General features: G+C 43.0%; 3 protein-coding genes across 30 annotated transcripts in view; 1 reads left to right on the top strand and 2 right to left on the bottom strand.

Moving 5' to 3' along the window:
* Positions 1-1451, bottom strand: part of LOC307041178 (uncharacterized protein) — a 16957-nt gene extending 15506 nt beyond the window's left edge. For all 4 annotated transcript variants that reach the window (XM_079684503.1, XM_079684501.1, XM_079684502.1 and 1 more), the window contains exon 1: positions 1-1451. This exon is cut by the window's left edge. The gene's annotated coding sequence lies outside the window, so the exon portion shown is untranslated.
* The window catches only part of rims1b (regulating synaptic membrane exocytosis 1b), a 172185-nt gene that overhangs the window by 91427 nt on the left and 66511 nt on the right, over positions 1-14247 (top strand). For 24 of the 25 annotated variants that reach the window (XM_079684254.1, XM_079684255.1, XM_079684247.1 and 21 more), the window contains 2 exons: positions 2966-3267; positions 4040-4926. In XM_079684254.1, the coding sequence (XP_079540380.1) occupies positions 2966-3267; positions 4040-4926 (1189 nt within the window). Of the gene's footprint in view, positions 1-1990; positions 2284-2965; positions 3268-4039; positions 4927-14247 lie in introns of those variants that run through there. The other variant, XM_079684250.1, reaches the window with a different exon arrangement.
* LOC307044953 (zinc finger BED domain-containing protein 5-like) lies at positions 6563-8595 on the bottom strand (the record flags this gene model as incomplete). Its single annotated transcript, XM_079690410.1, has 2 exons — positions 7278-8595; positions 6563-7039 (listed from the first exon to the last, which is right to left on the bottom strand). Exons 1-2 carry the CDS (start codon positions 8574-8576, stop codon positions 6563-6565), a joined length of 1776 nt encoding a protein of 591 aa, XP_079546536.1. The 5' UTR covers positions 8577-8595.

The raw sequence follows: 14247 nt of genomic DNA on the forward strand, positions 1-14247 counted from the left end.
GTGGGGTCTGAGAGGATCTACAATACTGCCCATCAATGCTCCATACCAATACCAAAAATATATCTTGCTCAAAGGAAATTAGCTTTTCTACAAAGCACCTTTTCCAATTTGAAAATTGTATTCAAGTTTCATTATTTTCTATTTAATGTGATAATGATAATCTAAATATGTAAATGTTTAAATCCGGGACTATCTATTTATTCATCTTTCCATACAATCAACTTACTTGCCAAATTTGAAACATATTTCTGCTAATCAATAATGAATATGCAGGCAACGTGGTTTTTGGTATGATTCTGAATTTTCTTAGATCCATCCTGTTTGAGGAGGATTTAGTTTAATGCAGGTAAACATTCCACTGGAAGAACATTTGCCAAAATGCAATCTGCAGAGCCAACAGATTGACTCAGAGCACTTTTTCAAAGCCTAAAATATGCTTGTTAAATGCTAACCGGTTTCTAACCGGACTTAATCCGGATTTAATGACTTGTACACGGAAAGGGAAGTCTTAGCATGGATATCTGCAACGCCAGAACCCCGTAAATATGTTTAAATTGTTGTCAGACTGATAACTGATGGGTTCTCAGATTGATATCAGTCCTGCTGAATTACGTTTGAGTGCCTTCTGGAATTTGTCTGTAGCGTCAACTGTTGAAACCTCACACCATTTCAAAAGTTTGGATAAAAGTCAGAACATTTTTTGTAAAACATGTCAAGATCCTTAAAAAAACAAAGCCTCAAATTTGCAACAGAACCAGAATTGTAGTTCTAAACAATACATTATTAAAAACGACTTCTTCAGGTTGAACTTTAACAGTTGTGAACTGAAGACACATTTGACTCTTTTATTTGGCTGAAATTTGAGCGGTGGGGAACATATTTGTTTTGCTGTACATAAAGTTGCCTGTATTAGAGATGGCAAATCCGGATCATTTTATGGACTCGGAGTCTTATGAGTCAGTCATTGAAGAGATCCGGATCATACGAGTCATTTGAGTCATATGAGTCAGCATCACCAAGACAGTAGAAATCCTACCGGTGAAACCGAAAAGTTGTCACATTTCACGAGCATATTAAACTGATGTTATATTAACCTCCGCTACACAGTGCCTTTATTTGCTTTAATAAAAAAGGTTGATCACAAAAAAAGGGTTATTTTGCGATTTGGCGAATCTGAGTCTGCTGTTGACTCGTGCATGAGGACGAGTCTGCTGGATCTCTGGATCTGCTGCTATAAGGTTACGGCTCTGAGTTCGCACGAGTCTGCTATGTTTTGCACAGTGAGTCAGGATTTGCGAATCTCTGAGTCTGCTGTTTACCCGCGGCTCCCGGCTCCCGCGGCTCTGTGTCCCCACGAGTCTGCAGGAAGTTTCACTGTTTTGCGTCCCCTCCCCTGAGCCAAACGATCACTTCTGGAAGCTATCCTACTTGCTAAAGGGTAGGCAGATTGACTGGGGTACGTTGTAATGTTATTTTACATGTTATAAAGAGAGTAGCGAGTGACGCAATTGATAGTTTTAATTTGTACGTCACACCAGGTGTAGGACTCAAAGTCACGACCAGCTCATTTCTAGGATCCGGGTTAATGATCCGGATGAATCAGGACTCGCCCATCTCTACTAGCCTGTATCCGACCATGCCCTGGGGACGAAAGGAGGAGGAAGGCTCGGTAGTCCGTTCTGAATCTCTAACCTAGGTGTGCCTGAGGGGGATGAATGAGGCAGGAGCGGTATCCTGTTGGCTAGAACTAGAAGTTCTGAATTGTGAGTTGCCGTTGTCATCTGATGGCCACTGCTAATCTGTCTCCCCCAGCTGAGAGAGAGAGAGAGAGAGAGAGAGAGAGAGAGAGAGAGAGAGAGAGAGAGAGAGAGAGAGAGAGAGAGAGAGAGAGAGAGAGAGAGGCTGGGCTGCTGCCCGACAGCTGTGGGCCGTGTGGACAGCTGATTTATTTGAGATTAGTCTGGACCTGCGCCAACTGGGATTCAATCAGGCCATGATGAATGTGCTTTGGCGCTCTGAAGGCTAACTACTAAACTGACTGCTAACACTCCGTCACAGTGGCCGTCGAGGAGTAACATTTTGGGGTTTCCGGAGGTCCCAGAGGTGTTTTAGTTTTTTAACTTCTGCCAAAGGCTCTGCAGTGGAACACAAGGGACGACCGTGTTTCCTCTTTGCTTTGGATTTGTTCTCGGACTATAAATCGTTGGGATTATAAATATTGAGGGAGATAAACCCTGTTTTGTACCGTGGAAGTGAGGGGATATTCAGTAGCCATGGCTACATGTGAGTATTTGATGTTGTAGGGTGTGATTTAGAAGAGGAAGAATTAAATGTTATCATGGTGACTGTGTATGGCTGTATCCAATGTTGTGCATTTCATAGAACCTAAATGGCAGAGAATGATTTAATGTGCAAAGAGGATGCACTAGAATAGCTTTCAGCGTTCTCTTTTTGGATTAAAACAATATCGTACCGTTTAGATTATATTTTCCCTTGACACTCCTCCACTACAGCATTATTTTCAGCCCTCTACAGGCTGATATTTTTATTGTATCACCAATATGAGCATAACACATACAAAATAATATTGATGTGTTAAAGATGTAAAAAAAAGCAATAGAATTGACATCAATAGTCCGACGGGCAGGTGAAACATGACCTCTTTAGGGGTTCTGTAGACGGTCACTGGGCTCACAGAAAGTGGATATGTTGGAACAGTCTGTCATGTCTGAGTGATATCTTATATTAGATTAGCTGTAGCAAAGGAAGGAGGAGAAAGGACCGCTTTCCGACATCTATGAGCTATAAAAGGTGTTTGTTTGGGGTATATGTTAAAACAAATGTATGTTGTGTGATTTGTTAGACTTTTGTGTCAAATGCATGCCATATCACTTTTAGGTATTCTATTAATATAATGTCATTCTGTAATACTACTTTAATGCTTCTCTCCTTTCAACCTGTGTAGGTGATGTGGGTATGCAACCTGTGCCGTAAACAGCAAGAGATTCTCACCAAATCAGGAGAATGGTTTTCGGGGTCGGGGGTGCAGCCTGGGAGCCGGGGCAGCTCCTTGGACATCCCAGCCATTGGAGGTGAGGCCCAGCGGGACAGGAAGCTACTCCGCTCCAGGTCCCAAGCCCCGCCCTCCATCACCAACTCCAACGAAGGTCCGCCGGACGGGACGCAGCCCCCCACCGGTGTCCCTGCTACCAAGGGGGCAGACACCATGCCCGGCTCCCGGTCCCAAAGTGAACCACCGCGAGAAAAGTAAGGCGTTAACAACACGTTTGTGACATTTTACATTTACCTATTTGAATGAACATAAAAGGCATTGAGAATGGTAACTATGATTTGTCAAAACCCAGAAAGCTAGGAATGCTTGCTGGCTAAATCTGATCTGTTGTTTTTTAATCCCTGGTGTAAAAAAAAAAATAGATCTGTGTATTTACAGCTTAACTAATTGAGAAGCTAGGTCACAGATTTTGATTTTGGGACGCTCAATCCATTTTGAGACAGAGAGTGTGTGATTTTAGAAAGTAGTTTTGTCGGTTAGTAGTTTTATGTGTGGAAAAAGTGACAATGGTTAGGATATTTTCATGTTCAAAGAGTCAAAGGCCTTATTGTCATATACAATGTAACTACAGTCTAGGTTTGGCAAGAATAAAAACGTAAGTCCCAAGCCCAAAACAATCCAACATAATATATATGGGACTTAAAACAAATTAGTAATTAAATACAAATGGATTAGAATAAAATGGTGCAGCTTATGTTGCGGACCAATGTGCGAGTAATGCAGATGAAGTCAACTATATACATGGAAGAAATAAATAAATACATTAAGCTTAATAATGCTGAGAATGTTGTAAGTGAATTATATGCGGGAGTCTATACAGTATACATGTAAATAGAATAAGATATACAAGAACAGAATGTTAAATTAAATCTTGTAGAGTGAAATCTAATTAAGTACTTATATATCTCTACAAAGGCCTGCCAGACTGTATGAAATGTTGGTATAATGAATCCTCTTCTCATACAGGAAAAGGCCAGTTTCCCTCCATGAACAAAATGGTAAAGGAGGCATGGGGCGGGGGAGTGGCCGGAGACCTGGTGGGAAGTTGTCCTCTCAGTCGTCCCTGGATGAGCGAGTGGTTCCTGGGGAAAGAGGTGACAGACGCTTAGGAGAAGGACGGAGGCTAGAAAAGATCAGCTCTCAGGACTACGAGGACGGGGAGGGGAACTTGGGTCGTTCAGAGTCGCACCGGAGACGCCCAGAGGACGAGGAGCAGAGGGAGCGCCAGCGCCGGGAGGAGGAGTTCCAGAACCGTTACCGTAGTGATCCCAACCTGGCACGATACCCTGTGAAACCACAGAAGGAGGAGCAGGAGATGCGCATGCATGCTAAGGTATCCAAGGTCCGCCATGAACGAAGACACAGTGATCTGGCTATCAACGAGGTGGGACTGGGACCTGGGGAAGGAGGAGGGGGACGCGGGGAGGTGCCTGAGAATCGTCTGGCCAGGAGGGGTGGGGAGGGGGACAAGGCCCTCCTGGAGAGCCACCGAGCCTACTCTGTGGATAGGACCGTGGGGGTTGGAGGGGGAACTTTGCCTGCAGGAGGTGGAGTGAGATCAGGACCCCAACCTGGGGGACCGGTGCCTCCAGATTGGGGTCCGAACAAAGGCCACCTAGAGCCCGGTACAACACGGATACCAAGGGTTAAGGGCGGGGACAACCTGCTGAGGAAAGACTCTCAGAGTTCGGACCAGTCGGAGTCTTTGCGGCCGCCCCCTCCACGGTCATATAAGAGCAAGCGCGGAGTCAACAAGAGGCAGATGTCCATCAGCAGCTCAGAGGAGGAAGGCGGCTCCACGCCCGAGTACACCAGCTGTGAGGACGTGGACATGGAAAGCGTCAGCGAGAAAGGTCAGTCAGACAGATGTGCTCACTCCGCTAGCTTACTGAGCTAAATCTATCCACAGCATACCTTGCACTGTTTGCGGTCATCCATGTCCTTATATTAGACACTGTTCCTTATATCTGCAGAAGCTGTCTCAGCTATCTTTTTACTCTCTTCAACAACTGTTAACTAGCTCACATGCTTATTCTGCAGACATGATCCTCATCCTCTCTACCTGAATCATAAATGACCTCATGTTTGATCTTTGAAAAAGTTTTTTGCTCATCATTGACAAGAGCACTTTCCAGCTTTGCCTGTATCACCCACTGTGTACCCAGTGTAGTGTGGGCAGGATTAGCGTCACAAGCTAATTGTAGCTGCTTATGGACCTACGGCTAATTCTTTGAAAGATAGAAGGACATGATCAGACAGACATGTTAAGGATAGATTAAAAACATGAAATTATTGTTGAACAAGATTTCCATAATAAACCCTTTTTACCCTTTCCCACGTTAACATTTCCCTAACCGTGGAATCTAAAATAGCCTTGTTAGTAGAATTACCATATTGTGGGAAAAAGCAATACGAGTACATTCTAATTTCTTACTGTAAAACGATATGACAAGTGATAGGATGAAGCACCCACCCAGCACACAGTGAATTACTATCACTGTGTCATCTACACCCTGTGCGGTGGCTCAACCCGGCTCCTCCCAGGACAGCTCTCATTTATTTGGAGAGTTCCTGTGATTGAGACCAGCAGATTTGTGGATTTAGGTCAGTGGCTCGCATGCTACGTAAAGCTTTGCAAACAGCCAGCTGCACCAGCCAACCATGGAACACCGGCTGAAATCAAGCTTGGCTGTGGTTGCATGCTGCATCGCAACCGCTGGTTTCTGGATACCTTTGCATTTTTCAGCTCACTGCTGTTACCGAGGCGATGCTAGCCTGTACAACAAGCCACGGGAACAGGTATCAGTTCCAGAGGCAGTAGGTAGAGTTTGCAGTCAGCTTATCTCTCTGACTAGTCACAGAAAGGGCCTGATCCAGATGTTTTAATCCAGATTACTAACTCAGGGACTGGTAATGGGTAGATGGTGTGGATTGGGATTATTAGCTCACTCTTTAGCTAGCTGGGCCTCAAAACAGGATGTCTCTTATTACTCTCCCCTGTGGCATAAAGCAATTGCTGCTGGATAATGTGCAGTATGTTTCTCTATATAGAGCAGGGGTTCTCAACCTTTTTTGGGCCAGCGCCCCCCTGTCCATTATCCAGGTCTCTTACCGCCCCCCATCAAAAAAAGTAGACTTATTTTCTTCCCTGAATATTAATGTTGACTAATATTCTGTGTTATATCATTTAAAAAGCATGTCACTGAATGCCAAATAATAGATTTGATTTAATTGGGCAGTTGGAATATCATTATCATTAGTTTACCAGAGAGCAGAAAAGCCATGTGAATGTGAATAAAAATGATATTTATGAGTGTTAAACAAACTCAGACAAGAGCAGAGAATACAAACAGACTGCTACGGAATAGCAGCAATTTCACACATGTCCAGTGCAGAACAAACAGTAGGCTACAAAACTGTACATTAGGCCTACAGAACTAACAGGTCGGAAAGGTGTTGCATTTCGCATAATTGTGGGGGGGGGGAAGGTTAGTGTGAGCCCTGCGCTTGTTGGTTCTCCGCCAGTTTCTTCACTGCGGGTTGCAGAGAACTTAGTTTCAGTCGCAGTGCACCTGAGGCCGTCAAGTTCAAGCGATTGCGGTACTTGGACTGCATGTGGAGGACCTGGCTGAATCCCTGCTCCACGAGGTATGTGGTTGGGAAAGCCAGAAGAAGCAGCCTCGCTTTCTCCCAGAGAGCCGGGTAATGCTGAGAGTATTTGACCCACATGTTGCCCCAGCCAGAGGTGCGGAAAATAGCCTGGGCCTCATCGTCACTCTGGATGTCGATGAGATGCTCCTGTATTGCTGGCTCGCATTCCGCCACGTCCGCCTGAAAGGGCTGCACCACCCAGGTGGGAACATCGAGGTCCAAAAGATCTCTGAAGCGGATCTTCAAGTCGGCATTCACCATCCTCAGGTGGTCTGTGTAAATGAGGAGGCGCTCATCGGTAAGAGCCTCAGACACCTGCAATGAGTATAACCAGGAAATTGTTATCGGTGCAGAATGTTACCATCCGATTTTAAACTGGTTATTTTATTGCTAATTAGTTTACTAATTGATGTTTCTTTATTCTCACAATACATTCAGAACATAAGTTATTTATACTAACCAGGAACACAAATATAGTGTTGCATAGAGTAGCCTACATTTATTACATGTATTATTTATTATTATCATTATTTAGTAGCCTAGGCTAGATCACCTTGGTCAACAGCGGGAAATGAGCAAACTGCCTCCTGCCTATGCTCTGCCGGTATAGATCCAGCCTGGAGGTGAGACTGTGGATGACCGCCTTGCTCTGGATCAGAGTAACTCCTTTTCCTTGGAGCTTCAGCGTGACTTCATTCATTTTGCCAAAGAAGTCTGCGAGGTACATGATGTCGCAGCGGCTGGATGACACCTGTTCCCCGAGAGCTGCATCCACCTCCTCCAGGAACTCCACGATGCTGTCAAACAGCTCACAAAAACGAGCAAGGCAGTTTCCTTTTGAGAGCCAGCGGACATCAGTGTGGAGAAGAAGACGCTCAAAGGTCTCATCATTTTCCTGACACAGCTGTCGGAACAATCTGTTATTCAGGGCGTGGGCTTTTATTTTGTTTATTGCCTTTACTGCAACATTGAGAGACTCCTGGAGAGGTGGACTTTTAGATTTGGCCACAAGGTTGTGGCGGTGCAAGAAACAGTGGACTGTGAGGACATGCAGGACCTGCTCCTTCAGCAGAGTGGTGAAGCCACGGTACCTGCCAACCATGGAAGGGGCACCGTCAGTAGCACATGCGAGGATGTTGTTGATCGGGATTGACTTCTCCTGTAGATAAGCATCCAGTGCATTAAAAATGGTCTGGCCCTTGGTGTCTGTGACCAGATATTTGGAAAATAAAAATTCCTCAGCCATCTCCTGACTGTTGGAGGTGCTATAGCAGACATAGGCCATCAACAGAACATTGTTGTCAGAAGTGGTTGTCTCATCCAGCTGAAGGCTGAATGGAGTTTCCCGCAGGATGGCACACAGCTGCTCCTCTGTATCAGCGCCCATTTCATCAATCCTGCGTGCTACGGTGTCATTACTGAGTGGGATGGATTTCAGCACCTGTGTGGGATCACGCTCCATCACAGTAGATATGACCTCTTTGATGGCAGGGAGTACCAACTTCTCTCCGATTGTGAACGGCTGCCCACATTTGGCTATCAGCAAGGAGATGTTATATGACGCTATTAGCCCGCTGTCAGTCTGGGTGGTCTTCCTAGCGAAGAGACTGCTGATGGTGCTCCTACCATGTTTCTCTTTGAGGGCCTGGAAGAACGGACGCTCCTTATCTGCCTTATCCGGGTGGATCTTGGTAAGGTGCCCCTTTAAACGTGAGGGTTTCATTCCCTCATTGGAAAATACATGTTCGCAAAGTAAACACATTGGGAGTTGTACATTGGTAGGAGACGGTATGAAGCCATAGCTAAGATATTCAATAGAGTACTGTCTGCATTTTATCTTTTTCGCGGCCATTTTGCTGATGTGATATGATTTTTGTTGTTTTATGATGCTAATATTTAGGGGGGGGGGGGGGGGGTAGTGTCACGATATGGCGGCAAACGCTAGAGGGCTAGCTGGTGACATGACAAGACATCGTGCCGTGAGCAGACCGGAAGTCGATGTAATTTTGAACAAACAGAGCTCTGTGTGGAGCAGCCTGGCTAGCCAGCTCTTCCATGTCGTAGCAGACATAGAAACGGGTATTATTTTCATAAACTGACCACTTAGTTCGAATCTGTTAGTGGAATTTGTCATATCAAAACATATCAAAATTTAACAAAGTGACACAGATTATTAACAGTCGCGATCCCAAAATTACAACGACTTCCGGTCCGCTCCCGGCTGCTTTTTGTAGGGTACGTTCGTAAATGCGCTCAGAGCGCTCCGAGCGTCCCCGTTCCACAGTCCAGAGCGCTGCGCTCTGAGCACTCACAGCTGGGTGTTCTGGCGGAACAGACGGGTTGTCCGAGCGGACTGACCGTTCGTGCATTTACGAACGTACCCGTAATAACACTGCTGACAGCTGACCAATCGCAAGCAGAGTTGTGGTTTACTATAGCAACAAAAGATGCTGACAGCTGCTTTTTGTACAGGAAAAGACGCTGTGGCCAGCGTTTTTCATGACAAAAAGACATTATGCGTGAACGCCCCCCAAGAACACCTCAACGCCCCCCTTTCAAAAATATTGCTTCCAGCGCCCCCCGATGTTCTCTGAACGCCCCCTGGGGGGCGGTACCGCCCCCGTTGAGAACCAGTGATATAGAGGCATCAAGTTAAGTGACCTGGGGCCTCATTTATAACGCCGTGCGTAGGATTCACGTGGGAAGGTTGCTTACGTAGTAGAAATCCAAAAAATAGGTACAGCCATTTTCAGACATTTTCCGATTCACCAAATATTGCGTACCGGTGAGGAAAGTGCGTACAGCACTTCCTATGCCGGTTTCCCTTTATAAATCACAATCGACTCTAAATGCAGTGCAGCTTTTGCGGGCTTCACGTAACGCCCATATTTGCCTATAGATAGTCAAAGAAACGGCCATTCATTCAGTCATTTTGACTGACTTTATGAAGAAGAAGATAGCAGGAAATGACGACAGAACAGCCAAAAAATACATCTCACACCGTGTCAGATTTTGGTTATTTTGGGGAGGTCGAGATAAATCATATTGTTTGATGGATGCAGTTTGAACCAGAGTAGCAGCATGGGGGTCGGATCGTCACCAAAATAAATAAATAAGTGGTCCGAAAAAGGTTCATGACAAAAAAAATACACATAGCCTTCCTCAGGCAGTGTGTTTGTACCGGGGACAGGAGACACCCCCTTGATGAGAAACTGTAAGAAATGATCGGGGAATCCCTCCGGAGTGGAGTCATAAAGACTGGATCTGAATTGTGTTTTCGTATTTGGTGGTTTGTGTCCCAGCTGTCGATCAGCTGTGCGCAGCGTCTCCACTGCAGCAACTCTATATCCACCAGTTAAAGGAAATACAACTAATGTGTTGTGTTATATTAGCTGTACAATTTACCACATGGTGTTCTTAGTTTCCATACCTCCTGTGTTTTATGAGCGACTTATCAAGTCTTAGCAAACGGCATAAAACATGATTAAACTTGGTAGTATATAAAACCATGCTCGTATCTACAACCTATAGAAATGCAAAACGGTGTCAGTTTAGACGTAATTCTGTCCTCCTGCTTACCGCATCATTTATGAGAAAACATTTCATAACATTAACACAACATATTCGAGGTGGTTTTAAATAACATATCCGTATTTATTTATTTCTCCAAGTTATGTTTTTGTGTGCACTGAGGAGTCTCAAACAGGCGTTTGTTAAATCATTTTAAGATTGGCTTTAATCAATGTTTGAAAATGAATTCTTCATATATGATAAATGAGAGGTAACATTTTATTTATGTTATTATTTCCACATATTTCTCTCCATTCTTCCTTCTGCCAACGGTGTCGCAGTTTCTCGTCTCTCCCGTTTTTGTGCTTAGTGCGTACGCATGGGTTAGAGTTTGCGTGGAGGACCGCACGTTTTCCCGTCAAGTTAGTATTTTATAAATTGCAAACATTGCGTAGAAACTGGCGTACGCCATTTTTTGAGCGTATATCCCTTTGTAAATGAGGCCCCTGGTCTTTTTTTAGATTTTTCATGAGGTCTGTTTCAATCATCCGTTTAGATTAAATGGCATTTCATTCAATGTTTACATATTGGGTTTGATGTCAGCTGATTACATTTTCTGGTTTATATCTGTATTTTGAGCTTTTGCTAGAATCTTTAAATGCTTAATGTTAAACACATGTTGACTGCTTGTGCTGCAACACCTATTTTCACTCTCTTAGTTTTGGTGTCTAAAATCGAGGGAAATATCTAGCTTTTGTGATGCAGAAATGTGATTAGAAGATAACTGATGCTATTCATATGAAGTTAATGTACTCAATAAGTTGTCTGTGAGTATTTTATTACAAACATGCTTTCTGCATGAAGAACTGACAATAACAGAGTACAAGCACTCAGCAAGAGTCTGTGAGTCTGAGTAAAGAGTGCTTCGGCACTCTGTTCTTTATTGCATTGGCCACCTCACAAAGTACTGGTTTCAAACCAGTTACAACGGCTGTCCATCTGTTCAGTGTTGAAATTTCCCTTTCTCGTTATTTGGAATCAATGGTAAAACAATCTTAAATATGGTATTACTTACTGAAAAGCTTAGAACGAAATGTCACCATTCTGAGTACAAGCAGATCCAGCAGTAAACACCTCTTTATTCTATATTGAGAGACATACGAAAGGGCTGACAGGGTTAAATAAAGTTATAATAAAATGTTCAACACACATCTCTGTAGGCTCTCCACTCTCTGAGACCCCTTTCACAATGTCACATTGTTTTTATCCCACCACTCATACATCACTTTTGTAGACTGTTGGAGATTGAGGATGTTTAAAACCAACCTCGTCTCCGCGTGTCGTTTGGTAAACTGGGTAAATTCGTAAAAAGAAAGGGATTAAGAAACACCAGAATGCAAGTTAAACAATAATCTTGTTTTAATGACACAAAGTAATAATACAAATATAAAGGAAGTACTTCCTGCTCTTTCTCCTGTCTTACTCTCTGGTCAGCCTGAAGAAAAAGAGATCGAACCAAAGGAAAACACAGGCTTTCATACTAAAAACACAGGAGGAGGTGTGTGGATGTTTTCCCCCAGAGGTCATCTTATTGGGAGAGACCAACACATGGCCTGTCGTACCCAATCAGCGCGACACAGCAGAAGAAACCCGGAAACAAAAAGTCTCTTTCAGTTTGACGAAAACCAGGTACCTTTTGGTGTCTGGAACGAACCTGCTCTAAACAACAAGTTTCCTTATCTTATTTCACATCTTGCAGCCAGCACACACACATCCCCTTTATGGCTCTTTGTCCCTGTGTCCATCTTCCCCCCCTCAGGTTACCACACAAAAGTTAAAAGTATGTTTTAAGATATAGTTGTTATAGTTGGCTAAATATACGTAGTACATGTAAATTACTTTAATATAAATAATAACGAGGAACACATTACCTATGCTCTTAAGCAGTATTAGAGATGCTTTTCAAATAGTCAAACTTCACACAGGCCCAATATAGAGAACACACTCATTTGTCCTGCAGCCTTTACAGCCATTTGAGCTATTGTTAAGCTCTTTACTTCAAATAAAAGGTTTCACATTGCATATTTCCAGCTTCCTTTACACATACTGTTATTATTAATACAAAGTAATTAACCACACACATCTATTTAAAACAAGTAGATTTCCCTGATAATTGACATGCTGAAAATCTTAAGAAGAATGTCCCCTCCCCCAGCTCTCTCGTCCCTGTCATAAAAGCTGCTTCCATTTCATATAGAGTAATAAAACATGTTTAAGCTAATTTCTCCACAATGTTTGTAGCCATTTAGTACCCACACATGAAAGAATAAAAACAGAGGTATAGTTGAACAGTAATCACGCAGCACATATATTTACTGCAATGAAAACACACACATTTGCCCTAAGCATGTGTAACGCACCCTCTTTTTTTATGAGGGAAACATTCCAGAGTTTTGGAGCTATCCCCAAACAAGGATGTCCCCTGCTCACATCCCTCTCTAAACATAAAGACTTCACCTCAATATATTGGGGGGGAAAAATATACTTTGTCCCTTCAAATTTAACACACATGAATATATATAAGGTGACATTAAAATGAATATACCAGATTTAACTTTCCTGCCATATCACGTTACTTTAATACTTCAAATAATTCAAATAATACTTCAAGACATATCAATTAAAAACACTTGAAGGTGGGGTAGGTAATTTTGGAGAAACCAGCTCAAGTGCGGTAGAATTTTGAAAGTACACAGCTGGAAAAAATCTGCTACTTCCTTACAGAGCCCCTCCTCCAACACACACCAATGAGGGCACGAGGTAAATTTGTGCACAGATGGAAGGCTGACAGGCAGGTAGGCCATCCAGTTATTTTAGCCGGGCCGGCTAAAATGATTGGTCGTGCTTTTCACAGTACTACGGCTTCCACAGGTGACGTTTTTTATGTATTTCTTGTCAAAGCACTTAAGATATTCATTGCTATCGGGATGTTAAGAGCATTCCATGGAATATAAGTAAAAGTTTATCTCGAGCCGGTTTCTCAAACTTACCTACCCCACCTTTAAGTCATATTTTACATCTTACTATTGAGTCAGATGACTTTGGATTTGTAGTACTGTTGAAAACAAATGAAAGCAGTAGAATGTGATTTCCACAAATGAATTGATTCATGCTTCATTTTCAAGATATAGTGACAGCAAAGCATAGTTCTAGCAAATATAACACGTTATTCCTAATCTTGTTTTTTAATATAGTTCCCAGCTGCAGCTTTAGGTGGCTCCGTATAACGGAACATTATAAAAACACCAAATAATAAAAACTTGCTGTGACACCATGCTGGGGTGGCTGTGGTTAGACTTTGAATCAGGGGATAGCAAGTTTGAGGGTGTGTGTGTGTGTGTGTGTGTGTGTGTGTGTGTGTGTGTGTGTGTGTGTGTGTGTGTGTGTGTGTGTGTGTGTGTGTGTGTGTGTGTGTGTGTGTGTGTGTGTGTGTGTGTGTGTGTGTGTGTGTGTGTGTGTGTGTGTGTGTGTGTGTGTGTGTGTGTGTGTGTGAGAGATAGTCCTACATTTGCCAAAATTAGTATGATTTGAGTTGAATTTTAGTGTTCTGTATGTACTGATGCATTGAAGTGAAAACAGGTTTTCTTTTCGGAGCAAACCTATTTTTTTATTTACATTGACAAGAAATCTTGTCAGTCCACAATGAAGTATATCACTGAAGTTGACAGGGAGGCCATTGCTTTAACTGGACATTGATAACAGTATATTAGCTGCCTTGCAAAGTAACACGTGTTAACGTTTATTGCGATCAATACAGTTATTACACATTTTTACAGTGGTGTGGGGATTTTGCACCAATGTTTGATGCTGTTAAGAATAATAATTTGGTGGATTTCGATGTTTTAATGTAATTTTATTCCACTGTTGTTCATTCCACTTTCTGCCAGAAAAAGAAATATATCTTCATTATACATTTTTTTAAAGTCTTCAGACCTTAGCCTAGGGCTTCCCTT

This window comes from Notothenia rossii, assembly GCF_949606895.1.
Source record: "Notothenia rossii genome assembly, chromosome: 1".
Classification (NCBI taxonomy): domain Eukaryota; kingdom Metazoa; phylum Chordata; class Actinopteri; order Perciformes; family Nototheniidae; genus Notothenia; species Notothenia rossii.